This window comes from Liolophura sinensis, chromosome 1 (genome assembly GCF_032854445.1).
Source record: "Liolophura sinensis isolate JHLJ2023 chromosome 1, CUHK_Ljap_v2, whole genome shotgun sequence".
NCBI classification, from domain to species: domain Eukaryota; kingdom Metazoa; phylum Mollusca; class Polyplacophora; order Chitonida; family Chitonidae; genus Liolophura; species Liolophura sinensis.
Window position 1 is genome coordinate 58,808,058 of NC_088295.1, and position 20,186 is coordinate 58,828,243.

Consider the following 20,186-nt stretch of genomic DNA (forward strand, 5'->3'; position numbering starts at 1 on the left):
TTCATTATTTCATTTGGATTGTGAGGATCTGTTCCGAATTCAATCGATAAACGTGTCACTTGTCAATTAGGATTAATACCTGCCATAAATTCCACACCTATAGGCCTCTAAATATACATTATACACTGATAAAACAAAATGCATATTCACAGATAGATATATTATAAAATAAACAACAAATTATATACAGGACGATTTACTTCCATGTATTTTCGGTTAACCATTATTTAGTACATGTGGTTTGGTAAACATCTGTGTCATACTTGCACGGTTTTCGCTTATTCTCTACAGTAAAATCCCATAGAGCATCCATATTTACTCTCGTGGTTTCCAGATTTTTGCCTCACATGTATTTTAGTAGGTTATGTATACAGACATGTTTTATGCGGTTTTCCATCGTTTATTATTTTACAACATGTCATACATGTATCTTTATTTATGCGGATAGCTTAAGCAACATCATATCGATATTTATGGTATAGAAAGTCTTCTATTCGACGCATTTGTCTCTATTAATAATTAAAACGTCTACCGCCCAAGCGTACATCAAAATTACCTGTGAGAGGGTATTCATTAGCCTCCTTTGATCTCACCGCCAGGTGCTAAGAAGCCAACAGTCTGCTTATATAAGCTTGACAGCCTTTTGTCTTATTGAAAATCACACTGCGACTAAAATGATTTTCTCTTTCATCCATAGCGACACAAAACGAGAAGCCCATTTAAAATCTGGTCAAAATAAACAAGACTATGTTTATTCAGTCACCAGCAATATGCATTAAAACAAAAGATAAATACATAACACTTTTGTATTTACATGTATATATGACCACTTAGACAAACAGCTGTACAGTAAAACAACACATAAACACACATACGTGAGTTTACGAAATAAACATGTCGCACTTTGCAAGTAACCACAAATAAAATAAAAAAGTCATATCTTTACTTTTATACATACAATTCATGTCTCACCATCATGCAAGAATAATATACTTATCTATATCGCCTTTCATAATTGTGCATGACGACACAGTGATGTCAGATATACAGCTGAATGGAAATTGGTTTTCTTTTTTTCTGACCAAAATATAAAAACAAATGAAATTTAGTTCAGCATTTTATGTAAGCTAAAACTGAAAAAAATCTGTCAATCGTAAAAGTACGGCATGAGGCCCTGTGTCCAGAAATTTGTCCCATAATTAGGCGGTATCCCTGTATGATGCCTTCTATGGTACCGGATGTAGTACTACATTGCATGATACAGTATGCGACACACGCTATATTATACGAAAACATGTGATAATTTTCATCTTGAAATGGGATATATAAATTACACCATACAGCTTAACCTTAGAAATAAGACGGTTTCTACTAAAGCTGCTTGTTACGAAAGTGTTCACGTGATTGAATATCGACCTGTGTTGTAACCTATTTATATATGCATAGGAGCAACTATATTCCCTGTATATAGCTAAAGAACCTGTAGGACAAAACAATGTGTGTGTTAATGAAATCAACATCACAGTGAATCAAACTGAGAAAGTGATGAAATCAATATGATAATATACAGTTAGCAAGTATGCTATATCACTCTGTTTATACAATAAACTGTTAATTCGTTGAATTAATTCCACGTGCTCACGCTATGCTATATATTATTATGCACAAAATTCGTGGTCCAGCTTATGTACAACATGTGAAGCCGTTGATTTACCCACAAGCTGTTAGAGATTAGCCGCAAACCGTTATCCGAGTGAAGGTAAAGATCCCAGCACGCATCAGATGTACCGTCACGTTATTCTCTTCATGTATTTACACAGTCGGCTTGGGTGGTATATTTTTGGATTTTAATTCGCATAATCAATATATAACATGGCTTCCCTTGACCGCTATAAGGAGTCCTTATTACCATGATATATTCACTGTTGTGAATATAGTTGAGTGAGATTGATAAATAATAGAAACAAAGCTTACATATGAAGTTTCCTTTGAAAGTGAATGTCATTTCTTAAGAGCATAGTGGATAGATCCGTATTAGATAATTATAGAGCATACAAGAATTTTGTCATCTTTATGACAGTTTGCAAATCTTAACCATACACATGAATGTTTTCAATAAATTTGATAATGGAATCAACGCTTAGCCAAATTAATTAGATAAACGCCTTTGACAGGTATGACTCGTGGGGGAATAAAGAAACTAATAATCAGCCTCATCACTAATTAATAATGACACCATTGACCTGTGCACCAATAAAACGCTTTGTTTTAAAATCCAGTTATACCGTGGCATTCCTAAAGTAAAGCTACCCTGTAGCAGAATTCAGTTATCACGCCACACCAGTCAAAACAATCAATGACAACACACACTTTGATAACGGAACACACGTCACATCACGTGTCATAAGGTGATCTTTACGGTGTACATTGATTACCCGAGCAGTGATGTAATTTGTCATGGATGTCAGCGTATTGTGGAGTAGATAACGGCCCATCACGAGTAGTCCCCCTTTATCCAACTGCTCATGCCAACAATAGCATGGAGAGACCTACATGTGCCTTAATTTGACATGTGGACACTTAATTTAATAATACGCATTCAACAACCATTTACTTTGATTGCATTTAATCACAGTATCGTTATCGTTCACAAAAATCAACAAATCCTCACCAATGCCAACCAGATATACTAACAAACACGTACTTGTAATGTGTGTGAAAAAGTAGGCTATAGTCTTTTCAAATTTGAGCTAAAATTACTCAGTTGTTTGCATCATAAATCAAGGATGGGTATTGTAGAAGGCCTTGACATAACCTTACGTATATGTATGCGGACTTTTCAACGTTAACAAACCTTCGTTATTGCTGAACTATCAAAATATATTAGTCAAACATAGATACGTATCAAATAAAAACCTGAATACTGTGCTGTTTCTTACCGTATGTTAAAATAAATCATGCAGCTATATTTACCAGGTATTGATAAAGTTAAACATTTTAATATAAAAAAGGAAACAATTTACACCATTTCTATCACGTAGAGCGTATGTACAAATATAATTACTAACAATTTACAAAGACTTAATCTTCACATTTATAGGGACTTTACACAACCTCAATTTAACAGCCTACATGAAAACTTTTGTCTGTATACCATATGTATCATATACATTATTATGTAGACTGTAAGCAAAACTCAAGTTATAGAAAATGATGTGTCGCCAATCATTCCGTCTGAAACAGTGGCGTTGTCTCACACGTTCAACGTCGCCGCGATTCTTTAAGTAGGCGGTTATATAGAATTAAGCTGTCTACCAAAGCAATTGAAAGTTACACTTAATCATGCACGGCGTCAATTAAAGGGCTCCATATAATTCATGACTGTAACACTTTTATAACTGATCACACAGATATTGTCAAGGGACAGAAAGTAAATGACTTGATTTATTTACAAAAGGTGATGTTTATAATTGCTTGTTTTCACCTGACTTTCTTGTGTGTATGCAATGTACACAAATATACACACAAGAAGCAGTGTTCTCGCCATTGTTAATACACATATATTAGTAAATCCATACAGTAAAATTTAAAGTTACCATTTTATTTGTGTATATACAGCAATAAGTGTCATTCGATTTGAAAAAATAATTCATTAATATATATATATATATATATATATATATATATATATATATATATATATATATATATATATATATATATATATATAGGTGAACAGGTGAAAAATATAATACAGCAAGAATGGAAACCGATGACTGACTAATATAGGGCCTATCTTGAATTCAAGCATGACTTGTTTTTCTAATTGCAAGGCCATGCCCAGCGCACACTTGTACAATGTATGCACACGTATGCATATCGTATATGAATGTGTGAACATTTGGTCTTACATTTTAGTTTGACAGTATTTAACCAAACAAGTGTAGGTAGAACGTGCATTCGAAATAATTACGAAGAGGTAATTAAATAATGCAACATAGCAATGCCCATGCATGAATTTTTATAAACATATGCACTTTCCCCATAAGTAGGCCAGTATAGAGATCTGCATATCAGTCTTTCTTGGTGACACTGATGGACATATATAGATACAGATATACATGGACATAAATTAACGGGATTTAATTTTATTAGCACATGGAGCGAAGAAACGGTAAACTGCAGTCGGAACTGACAGGTGGTGAACCGACTCCATTGATACGTAATTACGGATCTAGCTGTCGTCCACAGTGCAGGTTGACCTCAAACAACGGTCAGGTGCGCGAAAGCTTGCTTAGGTGTGAGAAAAACTAGATATAGTTTTGACATGAGCCATGGGAGATTATAGAAAACTGTCATCTCTAACTGATCGAGGGTGTGGTGAAATGATATCAAAGTCCGCTATCCGTTAGATTCTGGGGGTGATGTACGTCGAATGACACCGCTAGGCAGCACCGCCTTTTCGCTGGGCCCTGCCCCCAGTACGGTTACAACATATTTCCCCACTCCCATTTTCCCCACACGTGTCCTTTATCCACAAAATGGTCGCGCTGCGTGGACTATTTTCTAAGAACATGTGTTTCATGGATTGAGGGGCAGGACTTATCTCACAAAAGACAGCTCGATAAATAAAAGGTTTCACCAGTAAAATCAGCAAGGGTTCAAACTGTGGCAATTGTAAACATTTCCTTGGGCTATATGCATATACCCATGAGATACACAAAAAGCTATCCAGATTTTGTTCAAAATTAAAATTAACATTGATACAGGTACGCCTTTTGAATCATGTCTACAGCCTGAAGGTTTTGAAGGAACAAGAATTACGATTACGCAATACGATTCCCACGTACCTCAATGTGATAACACACACTGTCTTATTGAAAACCGATATGCGCGAAAACATAACGAACGGTACATATGTAATTTACATAACATAAGTGAATATACAACTGGTAAAGACAATATATTGTTTATCGATCTACACACGGTTTCCATTTGCTTATTTGTTTGGTTTGAACTCAAATGTTTTGGCTTTTAGTGTCACTTTTAGAATACAAACATTAAAAATGATGTAATGTAAATAAAACTGCTATTTTTCTTATATATAGCATTTTCCAAGATAACAAGATGGGTGTGCATAACTAATATGCTATATACACATATATGATGTCATCATTTACAACAGTAGGGCCTACTTTTATCGCGTTGATTTTAACTCTCCGTCCAAAAACAATGTAAGCTGGAGCAAAATAACCTCGCATTGATTAATCCATGGTACACGTTTATGTATATTACATTACATGTTCAGATTTTCCTGGGATTAAATGTCTATAGTTTTGGAAATTAATCTTCCACAGCATTTAGTCACTTCTATAATCTATTTGTCCATTTCTGAGAGCATCCGTGAATTATGAACACAACGGGGAACTCTAACACTGTTCAGTTATTTGTCTTTCATCAAGTTGGCAAAGCCAAACTCACAGCGTAAACAAGTTCAGGCGACTCGACCCCCCAGGGCGTGTCATGTGACGCTAACGTGAAGCCAATCGCTCAGAGCAAGTACCCGTTGCTCTGATTGGCTGACGCGTGTCACGTGCCTAACGGCCCCGCCAAATCTCAAACTGTGCGGTGTTCGGTATAAAACTGTGTCACAGCTGAATTGATGTCAGTACCGCAGATTTGAACACATATCACTACCTGCTTCATCCAGACCCAAGTTAACCATGTCACTCACACGGATTACCGATCGAAGACGATACAAGAGAGCGGAGAAAAAGGAGGAAGTGCTCGCTACACGCCTGGATTTTTTACATTCGGATGGCGAGTCTAGTGCTGATGATCACGATGAGCTTCCCTACGACAACATGGCGTCACCTTTCACATGTTCTCGGATACCCATGGAAGATCCTTCATCAGCCTCGGATTACTTGGATATTGATTTACCTACCACATCCCCGGACTCTAGTCCCAGAGCTACCCCCAGAAGACCGACCAGACGTGGACGATTGTCCCCAATTTCGTTCAACATTGATGAAAGTGAGGACCAAGTTGATGGCGATTTACCGGCCGTGTGTCAGCCAAGTCCCGCCTTCAATAAGTTTCAGTCCCCGTGCCCGATATACCCTCCCCATCGAAAACTCCGATCCCTCAGGTTATTCGATGTTCCCCACACACCAAAGACATTGTTAGAGAAGTGTCAGCGACGAAAGAGGCCTTCACGGAAGTTCAGAACACCCCGACCTCAGCCAGAAAACCGACCCCAGGCCAACATCAACCCCTTCACCCCAGACAACAACCACCCCGGTTCTGTCTCAAGTTTGAAAAGATCCAGATCCGCATTTGAAAGGTATGTTCATATTTTTGTGATTTGTTTACATGATGCTTAATTATCATGCATCTATCATTATTTTGGTGATTGATTCATGTGGGTAAATAATTGTGATAAGTGAACGTACATGACTCATGACTCAACTAGCATATGGTGCATTTGTAGGTCAGTAGGGCTGCTTTGTATTTGAATTACCATACATGGAATTTAGACGCCAGTGACGCCTAGTGTAATTTTCCAGATCTTTCTGGAAAGTTTAAGAAACGTTTAAGAAATGTCAGAATTATGTGACCTAATTTCAAAACTTTCAAAATTCACCCTTCAAATTTATAGCTTGGGTTGCTATTGTGTATGTTGTGTAATTTGGAACCTGCCAAGTAAGACTCATGCTGGGAGCTAGACTAAATGATACAAAGGGAGGATTAGTGTTACCCTGGGGGGTTGGGCTTTGTAAAGGTGAGGTGGGTGAATGGTATGCTGTCATAGGGTGTCATTCAGGCACTGCTCCCCAGGGAAACCATCCATAATCCCCTTGATGTTCTGTAAACAGCATGGGGTAGATTTTAGGGCTGGCATTCAAACAATGTTCTTATAATCCGTAAATGTGTGCTATGAATAGACTGGGTGGATGTGCAAAGTCATTGTTTTTAACACCTTTCTGTTATATAACTGTCCAAAAAATAGAAGTTTAGTTTATGTGTCAGTCACATGATGGCATCTGTTCAATTTGTTCAATATATTTTACTCCATGATAATAAAAAATATATATGTATTTTTAAGCAGTGTGCTAGATGACTCCACAGAAGATGAGATTGATGATTCTCCCACCCACAAGAAGCTTGCCCTTCATGAGATCAACACATCCCGGTACAACGAGGAATTTCATGAGCTCAGCAAACTTGGGGATGGGGAATATGGCAGTGTCTACAAGTGTGTGCATAGACTGGATGGTTGTCCCTATGCCATCAAGAAATCCAAAGCACCTGTTGCTGGCAGTGTTTATGAGTAAGTAAAGGAAATTGAACACATAAACACTAAAGTTATAATGTAGGTGACAAGCAGTATTGAAAGAAAAAAAATAGGAGTAACTATATCACAGATTTGTGTTTATTTTGTCTGTTTCACAGGTTTTTTGGTTGTGTTCACCTGTTTATTTTGCCTTTTATTTTCTGTTTACAGGCGGAATGCTATGAATGAAGTGTATGCCCATGCTGTGTTAGGGAAGCATCCCCATGTTGTCAGATACTACTCCGCCTGGGCAGAAGATGATTACATGTTCATTCAGAACGAGTACTGTAATGGTAAGTTTCATTCCTAGTGTTTCACTGTACAAGCAGAGGAAAATTAATTAAATTAATTAGAGATAATACTATCCTATATATTATATATATCATTTTAAATTTGATACATCATATATTGGTGACAAATGAGGGAACTTAATATTCAATAAATTATTTCTTGTGATTTCAGGTGGTAGTTTGGCCGACTTAATTGAAGAACGCAGAACCTCTGGAAAAACATTCAGTGAAGAAGAATTGAAAGTCATCCTTTACCAGATCGCCCAGGGCTTGAAGTATATCCATTCCCAGAATTTGGTGCACCTTGACATTAAGCCAGGTACTGTCACAATTCAATGTTAACAGAGTATTTATAATCTTTCAACATCATAAACAATTCAGAAACTCAGAATTAACATCTGATGTCATATTAATGATTTTGCAGTTTGCTAAATTGGTTAACATTTTGAAATTATATATGCCTTAGTGTCATAGGGCCAAGAAATTTCTGCTATTTATGTGAATTGTGTACTTATCTTTGTTTAATGTGACTAATAATTTTGTCTCTGTTTATAGGTAACATTTTCATTCACAAAGACCCACAATACACCAGCTCTCCAGAGAGTGGCATGGAATCCTGCGAAGAAGAGGAAGAAGATGGTGAAGACAGTGTCCTGTACAAGATTGGTGACCTTGGTCACGTGACCTCTGTATCTAACCCCACTGTGGAGGAGGAAGGGGACTGTCGCTACCTCCCTAAAGAGCTCCTTAAGGATGACTATGACCATCTCACTAAGGCTGACATCTTCTCCCTTGGATTGACTATATATGAAGCTGTAAGTATCCTCATAACACAAAGTATATGCTGAATGAATGTTTATGAAAGTGATACAGTAAATCCGGCTTATTTAACATAATGAAAACTTATGTTCGTACAATATTAACAATGTTGATAATATGCATTGTTAAATTTGTCAGATTTGTAATCATGATATTCTATTTATTTTTCTCAGGCTACCCTAGAAGCACTCCCCAAGAATGGTGACCTGTGGCATGCCATCCGGGACGGCCACATACCTTACCTGTCCCAGTACTCGACCAAGCTGAACTGTCTCATACAGAAGCTGGTCCACCCAGACCCTTCCTTCAGACCTACTGCCTCCTTCATTGTGCAGAACTCTGGCCTGTGTCCCAAATCCAAACTGACCCGCAGCCAGCTGCAGAAGGAACTCCACGAGGAGCGCATCAAGAACGAGATTCTATCGAGGTATGTATCCATTTTTAGTCACAACATGCATAGTTGTGATCTTCATTAATAGAAAGTTTACTCCATTACAGTTTGCTGCTTGTACAAGTAGTTTCAGATAAATTCATTTGCAGTGATGAAAATGACACTGGTAAAAAATAGTAAGAAAGTTTTAACATTCATTGTACCGGAATTCTTATGAGACTGTTTATTGTTTTCAGGCAGTTGCTAGAAGCTCTTCAAAACCGTGATGTCCAGCAGAAGCCAGTGTTCAGTACTGTTCCACGACCATCCAGCCGATTGTTAGGATTCCGAATGAAGCGCAGCACCAGTTTCACATTGTGATGACTCCTTGAGAGATGGATGCCTGTGATAATTCTATTTATAGTCAGCTGGACTGATTGTTAAAGGTGCTTGATATACCATTGACTATTATGGTATGTGGTACATGTATACTGTGATGTGGGACCTCGGGACCAATGGACAAGGGTGGGGGAAAAGTGTTGTCACAAAATGTGAAAACACAATTGGACATTATATTTCATTCCAAATGCAGATCATGAAGTGGTGCTATTTTAAACTGGTTAGGTTTGTTAACGGAAGCTTCTTTGTTTCTTGGTGTAATTTTTGTTCATTCTGTTTTTCTTTTGCATAAAGATAGTGTAGTTAAGTTTCTTTTTAAAGAGTTTTTCATTGAAATTTGAAAAAATGATGCAACTTCTATTAACAAACCTACCATGTTGATCTTCGTGCTGGTCATTCCTGTTGAGTGCGAAAATTTTATTCAAGGTGCATATATGTAAAGTGTTATTTTTGTTTTATGACCAAGACGCAAGCCTGTATTTAGCTGTAAAAAATGAGGTTTATTACTGTATAATATCACTATCTATATTGGTTACTGTGCCCCTGGTACATAGCTGTACAAGGCAGTTTTTTAGTGCAGATTTGAGCTATGCAAATTAGTTCACAGATTTTGTTAAGAGAGACCGCGTACTTTTGGGCAAAGTTGTACAAAATTTTACCATGACTGTACATTGAAGGTCATTATCAAAGATTTTGATAATTAATAAATATTGAAAACTATTTCTGTGTGTTTGTTGGTGAACTTTCTTACTGTATTCTTTATTCCTAATTTGTTTTTTTATTATCCTGTATGGAGTCAATTAGAACTTGCAAATAGAATTCGACAACTTGAGGAGATAACTGAGAAAAGCATCCGGAAGATTTAAGCTTGTAAGGCTATGGTTGACTCAAACCAACTTGCCACAATCTGGTTTCATCCAAGTACAGGCTCTGTGATAATATGGTACATGCACTAACAATGAACTTAGCCGGTGTGGTAGAGGGCGACTGCAACATGTAGATCCAATCCATACCTACGGTACAATTAAAGTATGGTATCCCTGGTATGACAAAAGTGTTTTTCCAGAACCAGAACTTTTCTGGGTGACCATATTCTTTGTGGCCATGTGTCGATGGCAGTTTCGTTTTATTCGTCAGTAGTTTTCAAACGGTTGAAGGTTTACCCTGGGCTGCCTGGTTTCACCTGCCCAAGTGACATACACTGAATAACTGAAATATTCTTCAGTATGGCAGTAAACAATCTGAAGCAATCAAACTGAGTTTCTTTTCAAACAGATAAACCGAGAGATTTTACTTTTTCGAGCTCTCTGGATTCTGTAGGCTAACAATGTTGAATTAGACCATAGCTCTAACATGTTTGCGGATTTCCTCCCTCTATTAAATCTGATGGCTGTGGTGTGCATACATCATAAAAACATCACACATAACTTATTCTTAGCTTTTGCTGACAAGACAGATTGAAATTCATAAATCAGAATTTCCTGAAAGCTTTGAATTGCAACAAGTGTTACATAACTGGATGATATCACTTTCAGAAGAACAAAGGCCTCAAAATGACAATTCTGATGCCAACACCTAAGTTTTTCTAAGAAATTTATCACTATAGGGTGAAAAAATTTGTCTCAGTGAAACAAAACGTGTCTAGTGAAAAATGCTAAACTTTAAATGAAATACAGTATATTTAATGAGCAACAGAAAAAGCCACCCTAGGTTTTCTTTTTCACTGCAAAGACTACATCCTGCTTCTCTGTTTATGGAATGTGGGAATACAGGAGACATTTTACATAAAGAAGAAATGCTGAAAGCTGGTAATTAATTCACATATTTTATATTTGATATTCAACCAACTGGCAACAGATTGCACCATGAAGATTTCAATGCACAATAGTAATAAGATACATAATTTAAAGAATGATAAAAAGAGCGAAAAAAAAAAGAAAGGGAAGAAAAGTAAAAAATGAAAATAAACCCTTATTGAGGTAAAGCCACACATTTAAACCTCTGTAACATAAAGAAACCTAAAAACAACCTTGATACCAGATGCCATCAGATGAATTGAAACCAGGGAGAATGGATAAAACTCTTTTCAGGCTAAGCTAACTTCCACAAGAACCCAGCAGTTAATGATTAATGAATGGTCTCTTTCTCCTTGGTGAAATCATGGTCAATTCACCAGAGAAAACATTAGATTCAAAACGTTTAAAGTTGAAATTTCAAGCATTTTGATTCACTTTCAAGTGTCAACATATTGATCCCGACTACTTTTCAAGGCAATTAAAGTTTCTGAATGGGCCAGTTTTGTTGGTTTGGGAATAATTACATCCTCTGGTGCTGTCAACAGTGACAGTTAACCTGACAGCCGACAAGCTGGGTAGCTTTGGCAGTTACAGATGATTCAGAAATCAATGACTCAGGCAGTTTGAATCTGTTGATCATTTTCTTCTTGGCTTGCTGTGGGTGGAGGGGAAGCATACTAGCCCCACCTGTTACATGACTCAGACCATTGTGGGCGAGAAGTACCATAGTATACAGGTAACTTGGCCTATACCCAGGGACAATGCTAGTGGACAATGGAGCCCCAGTGACAGCACAATACCTGGGGCTACTTGCAACCTCTATTGTACAGCAGTGGTCAACTACCCTTCGGCCAATCCGTGGGAATAGTGCTGTCACTGGTGATTTGTTTTTTACTGGAGTCTTCCTCCTTGGTGAATTTCTAAAGAGCGAAACAAAGGAAGAGCTTCAGGCCGGAAGCGAAAAACTAGGCTTTATGCCCAGACAATGAGAGACACACTTTGGATAGAGGCTCTTCGGATGAGTAGGATGACTTCCGTAAATAGTGTTATCAGTCTGATCTCTAAATACAACACTTATCTGATACATGCTTAAAGGAGTTTAATCTTATGGAGTTAAACAGTCGGCTGAAAAGACAAACAAATGCCATCTTAGCTGACACTTGCACAATTTCATACTGACTGATGACATGTCATGAAACTGCCAAACATTACATCATTTCTGGTTAAGTTACAGCCTGTAACAGAAAAATAAAGTCACACATTTAAAAAAAAAAAAAAAAAACCCACTAACATTGCTAAGAAATTGGTGAGATATCAAAACTTTAGACGAAAATGATCGAAATTCCTTACTAAAATGACATTAAAATAAATTATCTGATCAACAGTTAGGCCACCGGCACACTACAAAGACTTCAAGTCCTTAGAACAAGGGAGATTTACACCCTGAATCTCTTTTCTTATACTGACATATATGTCCTCAGTTCACCAAATTATTTTAACAAACCCATCACATCCTGTGCATCTGAATAAATAAATATTGGCCCCTGAACTTTCCAGACAACTTTTCATCACAACATTACAATATATAATTTTTAAACTTTAAATCACCTATTTTATATTATCTTTAGAGTACATCATATTAACAATTTGTTCCAGCAAAAAACTCTGACATGTCTTTATGAAGACAGAAACATGTGTATAATGGCGTAGTTGAATAAAAAGTCAAATAACTTAAACACAAAAGATTCAACAAGTACTGATTCCTCCAATATCTCATATCTCAATTTTTTTTTATCATTAGGTTTAATAAATTAATATAAAAGACATCAGCTGGCAAAATGGCTCCGAGAAGAAGATTCCATACAGTTAAGACACATCCAGCGATCACAGCAGTTGGTGGGAGGGGGGTCAAAGGGCAATAGGTGTGAGAGGGGCGTGGAGGTTGGTTGAAATGGACACCCAGCACTATACCAACTGGACACAGATCAGGTAACTTGCTATATACATACAACACCCACTTCCACTGAGGGTGTAGCCATAGTGTAGTCAGTATACAGCACCCCTCCGCTAGGCTCTGAAGCATTACCTTTCAGTGGTAGTGGTCCGTCACCCCCACCTCCATACTGCTGTACTGACCCACCATCATCATCCCACAGATTTAACAGTAATCTGGCTCCCCACTTGGGGTAGAGGTACATGTAATACTATACACAGTATCTCCAGTACCAAAGGGGTCTCCTGCTGATGCTTGTACCCACTGCTCTCATCCACACACAGATGTATCATTACCCCACTGAAATTCGATTCAGGCCAGTACTTCCCTGTATGGAATGCAGCACAGAGCAGGAACTGGTGATATGTCTGAGCATTTACACATTAGACATCAAGCATGTCCAGCATCTCCACTAGAGGGCCACTACATGTATGGTGTACTGTAACAAGTCATTCTTTAGCTTCCAGCACCTCTGTGACAAGAGAAATTGGGATAGGGAGAGGGAGGGGAATGTTCTGTTGATGCTGTAATTGTTGTTGTCATTTCCAGAATGACCCCTATAGGTTAAAACGACCAGTGCATCTCCATGGTGAGATGTCACAAGCAATGTAACATGTGGATTGTCCAAGATGTCATCGAAGGACATTGCTCCTTTGCTTATTGGACTGTATCCCATCATGTCCATCAGGCAGTATTGTCTCTCTGTGACCACTCATTAGAGCCTTGTCTCCCTCTGGCCTGTCAACAGGTCTACACCTACCTCCACAGCATGGGTGGAAGTAACAATATCCTTGTGGGTCCAGTGCAACAATAGGCTGCTTTCATTAGCTCACTGGATTGTATCACATTAAATCAATCAAGCAATATTGTCTTCACTGTTAATTATCCTTATGCTGGTGGCTTTTGTGGATATGTAAGTGAGCCTTCCACAGTAACGGCTCCCACAGGCATCAGACTGAAGAAAATACTACACAGGGCCATTAGACAGACGAACCCAGCCAATGTCAGTCGAATCTTCTGGCCGGACTTCTCCCACTCTGGGAACAACTGCCACAAGCGGTCTATCACAGTTCCTTTATCACTGAAAGTACAAAACCAGTGGTAAAACACTGTTAGTTCTCTATGTAATGGACACATAAATTATATTGCTAACACAGTAAAATAAAAAGTTGGTTTCTTTTTTTAAAATAAGAACACTTTATTCTGCTTCAAGGTCATTCTAAGAGAATGTTGGCAACAAAGGCCACAGAAAATGTTGAAGACACGCTAAGAAAACGCTAAAGACAGTCAGAGGAAATGCTGAAGACTTTCAGAAAAAGTGCTGAAGACAGGCACAGAAAATGTTAAAGATGGCCAGAGAAAATGCTAAAGACAGTCAAAGAAATGCCACGGACTGCCAGAAAATGCTGAAGAAGGCCTGAGGAGATCCCCATGAATATTAAGACTGAGGGGCAAAAACAGAAAGTAACATTTGTTCAGGGACATTAAAGGCTTTTATGGCAGTTCTGGAATAACCAGTTTGATAATCTCAATACTGCCATGGAATGAAACATGCACAAAGGCTTATTCTGCATTCACATGTATTTTTAAGTCCTGAACATAAGCAATTTTAAAGAATCAAGCCACCGTATAGCATCTTAGTATGGAACAGGCAGTTTTCTATTTTTTGCAAACCCAGACACGTGCAAGCACATGCCATTGGATTTGAATTTTATCCTGATAATGATATGTATTTATCTGGTGTTTAACGGTTCTCAAAAATATTTCAGTTATATGACGATGGCCAGCATTATGGTAGGATCTGATCACGATAAAGTTAAAGAAAGGGAAAACACAATAAAGAAGATGATTTTAATAACACATAAATAGAACAAACGTATATCATTTATGAAAATATTTATTTTTTCGATTGGTGTTTCATGCCATACTACAGAATATTCCACTTATTAAACAGCGGCCAGCAATATGGTGGGAGGAATCCTTGTTCTACCCATGACCATCCACAGGTTGCTCTAACCTTTGAACGGACGGCAACTGCATTGGTGGGAGGCTCCTGTGTCATTGTGCTGAGCTGGCGTGCTAAACCCCAGCCACAGAAGCCCCCTTCTCACAACAGACTTTACACTCATAGTTAGGCTGTTTATAAATTCTTCTTTCCTCAAACAATCATGAATAATTAACCATTGAGCCAACTTTGAAGTCCATTTGCCTCCTGTCACACAAACAAAATGCTCCCTTGTATTACATATTAATGACGACACCGGATGCTGGTAATTTGTAAAGTGTTGAAAACACCATACATAATTGATGTTTGTGTCATGTGCACAGTTGAATCAAATTAAAATACTGAGATTATTTGGTTTCTTTTATCTAATTTTACTTCACTGCATTTTATGTCTTTATGTGTGTAGAAATCAACAGACTAAGATACATATGACAACTATTATACTAACTTTTTAGTATTATTAAAACTAAATTTTTACAAATTCTGCAAAAAGAAAAACACTGATGTTATTTTTTCATTTGCAAGAGTGCTTCCTACTGATAAAATTATCTGGCCAATCCAATGTATCTTTGCAGACCGAATACCACTCAACAAAGTCTGAGGCACGCTTGGTACTGCTGAAAAAGTAAAAATAATATTTCACCTCTAACTCTCAAGCTTTACCTCTCAGCTTCTTCTGGAGTTAGTTCATTCTCATCCATGAGCTCTTCCAGTGTGTCACAGAAGGCCTGCTGCTGTTCCCTCAGCTCTGTCATCTCTCTGCCCAGGTGAGCCCGCACACCTTGTTCAAACCTGATAGATAAAACACATAACGCTTTGAAAAAAAACCCACAAAAGTTGTCTGTTTTCATGGTGACATCTTAAATCATTAATAATTAGCATTAATAGACAGTCAGTCAGTCTATGAGATGTCACTATGAATTGAAGTTCTGAAATGTGAACAACAGACTTGTTATCCGTAAGTACACATTCCTCCAAATAAAGTAGATGGACAAAAAATGTTTCTCACCACATTTGAGAGTTTTTTGTCAAAATTCAAAAAATATACAACTAAAATTTAAAAAAAAAAATTGCCTCTGTTCTTATAAACATTATCTCATATTAAACGGTAGATATAGTAATTTAACTAAACAGAGCTTTATTCCATTTACTTGAATTCCAAATTGTATTATATATGAATAAATATGCAAATGCGCACAGGGTATGTATAAATATATCCCAGTTAATATATACTCTGTAGGTGATAGATTTAAATGTGGATTTATGCAAATAACTTTCAAAACTGAAAACAAGCTGAATTTACTAAAATGCTCATAAACACTAATACATCCAGCTGAAACTCATGGGTATAACTTCTAAAAGTTTTCTGTTATGCGAAAGACAAAATGAGCGCTGTTTTATGACTAAGCAGTTCAGCTGTGATGAACTTGAGATTTGGGAGCAGCTGCCTGTGTTTGGGGTGTACAAACACTTCATTAAAGTTCCTCCAGATGCTATCAGTAAGGAATATGAACTGCGTGTATCGGAATTCGGCCTCCCACCTGTAGGCATGCTGATGATCACTTGTTTAGCAAATGAGGCATGTTGTGAAAGCAGCCTGAATAAAACATGCTCGGGACAGGTGGGGGGCTATGGCTGGGGTTTGGGGCGGGGTCAGAGGTCCTGGGGTCAGGCTGGCATGTGTGCCCTAGCCACATACCCCTCCCTTTGACAATTGCCCATAACAATCCAGCAAGGTGACCACGTGGCAGTGAGTTTGTCCCTTTCTATTGTTCCTGTCTAGCTGACACAAGATAGGGTTTGACTGTTTGGCTTCTGCCAGTCAACCTAGCCTGGCTTTGCAAACTCCAGCTCGCTTCTAAAAATAGCCAAGTGTTTGTCTGGCCAGTTGGCTTGGGGCTACCCCGCTGAATAAAAATAGCCAGCGGTTTGGAGAGGAAAGCCTTCCTGCTCCCACGGTCAGTATGGGAACACTGATCACAGGTGGGAATGAAAACAAACAAGGGCAGGTGCTACTTAGCTGCTGATGGACAGAGATTGTTATCAGAAGAGCCCCCAGTACTGAAGCTAATAATCAATTGAAAACTGATCAAACACAATTTGAAAAACAGACTGATGAGGCTAGCTATCTAACCGGTGTGTCATGCACGCGCCGGCTGGACCCTGTTGACTCGGGGAACATCCTCATCTCCCCGCATCAATAGAGATGCTCTTAGTTCAGTCAGGTGTCGGCTCAATAGCACTTTAAGGGCTTCAATTACTGCACCTCCCAAACGTGGCATGACCTGTGCTGATAATGGGAGCATATTATCTCACCCTCGTTGGAAAGCATCTTCTTCTGTTGTCTTCTTTTTCTCTGCCTCTCCCATGGCAGCAGTACTTGTTCTATCCCCTCCCTCATCTGTTGACCTGTCAGGTTGAAAAGTGGTCAGAATCAACACACTAATTACCATTTCAGTTATCACATGGTTCAGCGTCACATGTTTTGACAATTTTAACCAGTATATCAAGCACATTACAACACAAAGGTGTAATTAAGGATAATACATGCTTCCTATATCTTGCTTGAAATATAAAACTGACCCAAAAATAGTTTAAATACATTTAGTAGATTTTTAAGAAATGGCAGATTCTATAAAGGTATGATATGTCAAGAGCAACCACTTTTGATTTTGAGTTTCCTTAACTTTTTTTAATGGTGAAAGAGTGACTTTCCTACAACTTCAAATCACATTTTTTCCAAACCATCAAATGAATAACAAAAAAAATTTTTATCAGCAAAGGAGTGAGTTTCCTTCAACTTCAAATCATATTTTATCCAAACATTCGAATGAAAAACAAAAAATTTTCCTGAACCTTACAACTTTTTTTTTAATCAGAAAAAGAGAAAACCAAAATTCCTGGCTCTAACCCTGATATTTATATTTTTTAAAAGGCAGCCTTTGTATGTGATTGAAGAAAAAAGCTAACTATTAACTCTGCTGTAAGTTGTAATTAGCGGAGATATTCACACTATGTCCCTATGTTTAAAAATCAAGAAACTGTATTGTGTTCTGTTCTATGAAATAATGATCGACTTGATGTGCAGCTACAATAAAAAAAAGCCTACATCAATGTTATCTTTTGATTTTACTATGTTGGCAATGCGGGACAGATGAAACTAAATTAACTTCGCCAGAAAGAGAGTATTATTCAAGGTGGAAAATTATTGATCATATCTCTCATGGCAATGTTTTCAAAGAGCACCTGCTCATAAGAGAGAAAAAGAGACAAGAATGAGACACCTTGCTTTTTTATGGAGTTACTAGAAAAACAGCTAAATGGACAGCTGTGTCATGGTAGTCTGTCATCTTTTTGTGGGAGGACTGATCAGCATATGGTACAGCCCCACCCCTGGTCTGATCAATCCTGGGTGGGGCCAGTCTCCACACTGTCCCTATCCCCCACAGCCTGTGACCTAGCCCCCCACAGGTTCCGAAGGATGTGACACATGGGCAGTGCCATGACACAGGTGCTCTACCAACAACAAACCACTCTGACTACAGCTGTAAAGACATTACTGAATAATAGATATCACAAAATAATTGAGTGTCTTCATTATCATCTTCATTAAATTCACCCACCATCAGCTTGAAAACAAAAACAATGACTCACTATAAATAGTTACCACAAATGGCTTCAGATATATTCTGAAAGTTTCAGAATTATTTCTATCTATCTACAATCTATGGATAACTGTAATGAATCAGATTTGCAAAATAGTGAATTAGAATTTCACTAATAAATATCACATTTACTAAACTCCTACGTATAAGAGAAAAAACAACACTGATATTGACACAAGACTGAAATTGCAGCAGATGTTGATATATAAGCTTGTTATGAACCCAGGGTTATAAAGGAAAAAGAAAGGAAAAAACAAACGAACATGGAATCCATTGCAATATCCAATATGTACAAAATGGCATGACTCTAAGTATAGCCCACAACACGAATATTTTTATTCTACAAGTACCTCTAGTGGAAGGTGAAAGGGTTTGTTTTTTTTTACATCATTTTTTCAAAGCCATGAGTATATTTTTGGAATCATGATGGTTTACTTGTCTAAAGGTTTGTCCTGTATCACAGATTGCTTGGACAGATTGGGGGAGGGGTTACTGGGGGACCTTTCCGTCGAGGCCCGTCTCAACGCCCCCGCCACAGCTGACCTCACTGTAGTACTGGCTATAGCACTTTGGAATCGTGTCTTCGGATCCTAAAATGTAACAAGCGAGAGACCATTAAACAAATGTTTTCTTTTTTTTTTTCTCCTCACTCTTCTCTTCCCTAAAGTTTACAAAGAATCTTAAACAAAGAAAATTGTATACATCCTATACACAGATAATTGTTAACCTAACCCTATACACATCTAACTCCAATACAAAACTCCACTGAATTAATCAGGCAAAGGGAGATAATGATATACATACACAGCGCAGTAATTAGATGTTGCTAAATGTAGAATTATATGTAGAATTAGTGACTAAACTATCTGCTCAATATACAATGGCCAATAGAATACAGAAGGAACTGCCAGGACAGACAAGAATTCAACACAATATACAGTTATTATAGTAGTAGTGGACGGGAGGGAGGGAGGATGGAAGTATCTGTCTGGAAAAGTTATACAGCGATTTTGATGAAATTCATCCTCTCTTTTACACTGAGCTAAGCATAAATCCATCAAGTTTTTGTGGTGATCAACACTGGTATGATCATTTTAATGATTCTTCACTAGTGATGGATAAGACGGAGATGCAGAGTATTGTCCCCTGGTGCTGCAAGTACAACTGTATCATACAGCTTTATAACACACTGACCTAAGCTTTGATTAAATAAAGGCGAACTACCTCAAATTAACATTGACATCTGTACTTCAGTTTACTGTATTGTTTGGTAACATTGTTTGTGCGTCATACATAAATTCACACTTGTTTAATACTGGACATGCCATAAGGCATTTTGCAATTTGTATTAAGATCCATAAAGCAACAAAATGAAAAAGACACATTCCAAACGCAATCAATATCTCACCTCATCCCAGGACTCAGACAGGTCGGAAAACATTCTGGAGTCAAAGTAACACGAGCTATCCTACAGTCAGCAAAACATGCAAGCAATGACAGAGTGAGTGAGTCA

The 20,186-nt window shown here is 37.8% G+C and overlaps 2 protein-coding genes across 6 annotated transcripts in view; one reads left to right on the forward strand and one right to left on the reverse strand.

The window, feature by feature from the left end:
• The first annotated feature begins 5,644 nt into the window (after window positions 1–5,644).
• On the forward strand, window positions 5,645–9,846 carry LOC135482052 (wee1-like protein kinase 1-A). 2 transcript variants are annotated; one of them, XM_064761881.1, is made up of 7 exons: window positions 5,645–6,346; window positions 7,109–7,333; window positions 7,508–7,629; window positions 7,799–7,945; window positions 8,182–8,441; window positions 8,619–8,872; window positions 9,073–9,846. In XM_064761881.1, exons 1-7 carry the CDS (start codon window positions 5,724–5,726, stop codon window positions 9,194–9,196), a joined length of 1,755 nt encoding a protein of 584 aa, XP_064617951.1. In that variant the 5' UTR covers window positions 5,645–5,723; the 3' UTR covers window positions 9,197–9,846. The 2 variants fall into 2 exon arrangements, with proteins under 2 accessions (XP_064617951.1, XP_064617952.1); XM_064761882.1 differs by having other exon boundaries at window positions 7,112–7,333.
• A 2,312-nt stretch (window positions 9,847–12,158) lies between these two features.
• LOC135475948 (uncharacterized) overlaps window positions 12,159–20,186 on the reverse strand; it is a 94,125-nt gene continuing 86,097 nt past the window's right edge. For 3 of the 4 annotated variants that reach the window (XM_064755946.1, XM_064755931.1, XM_064755923.1), the window contains 5 exons: window positions 20,082–20,141; window positions 19,109–19,263; window positions 17,325–17,417; window positions 15,672–15,800; window positions 12,159–14,084 (listed from right to left, as the gene is read on the reverse strand). In XM_064755946.1, coding sequence (XP_064612016.1) covers window positions 13,892–14,084; window positions 15,672–15,800; window positions 17,325–17,417; window positions 19,109–19,263; window positions 20,082–20,141 — 630 coding nt within the window. In that variant the 3' untranslated portion in view covers window positions 12,159–13,891. The remainder of the gene's footprint in view (window positions 14,085–15,671; window positions 15,801–17,324; window positions 17,418–19,108; window positions 19,264–20,081; window positions 20,142–20,186) is intronic. The other variant, XM_064755939.1, reaches the window with a different exon arrangement.

Coding starts and splice junctions, on each gene's coding strand:
- LOC135482052 (XM_064761881.1), top strand. CDS start 5,724: ATGTCACTCACACGGATTACCGATCGAAGACGATACAAGAGAGCGGAG. Junction 7,334..7,507: donor GTTGCTGGCAGTGTTTATGA/GTAAGTAAAGGA, acceptor TTCTGTTTACAG/GCGGAATGCTATGAATGAAG. Junction 8,873..9,072: donor AAGAACGAGATTCTATCGAG/GTATGTATCCAT, acceptor TATTGTTTTCAG/GCAGTTGCTAGAAGCTCTTC.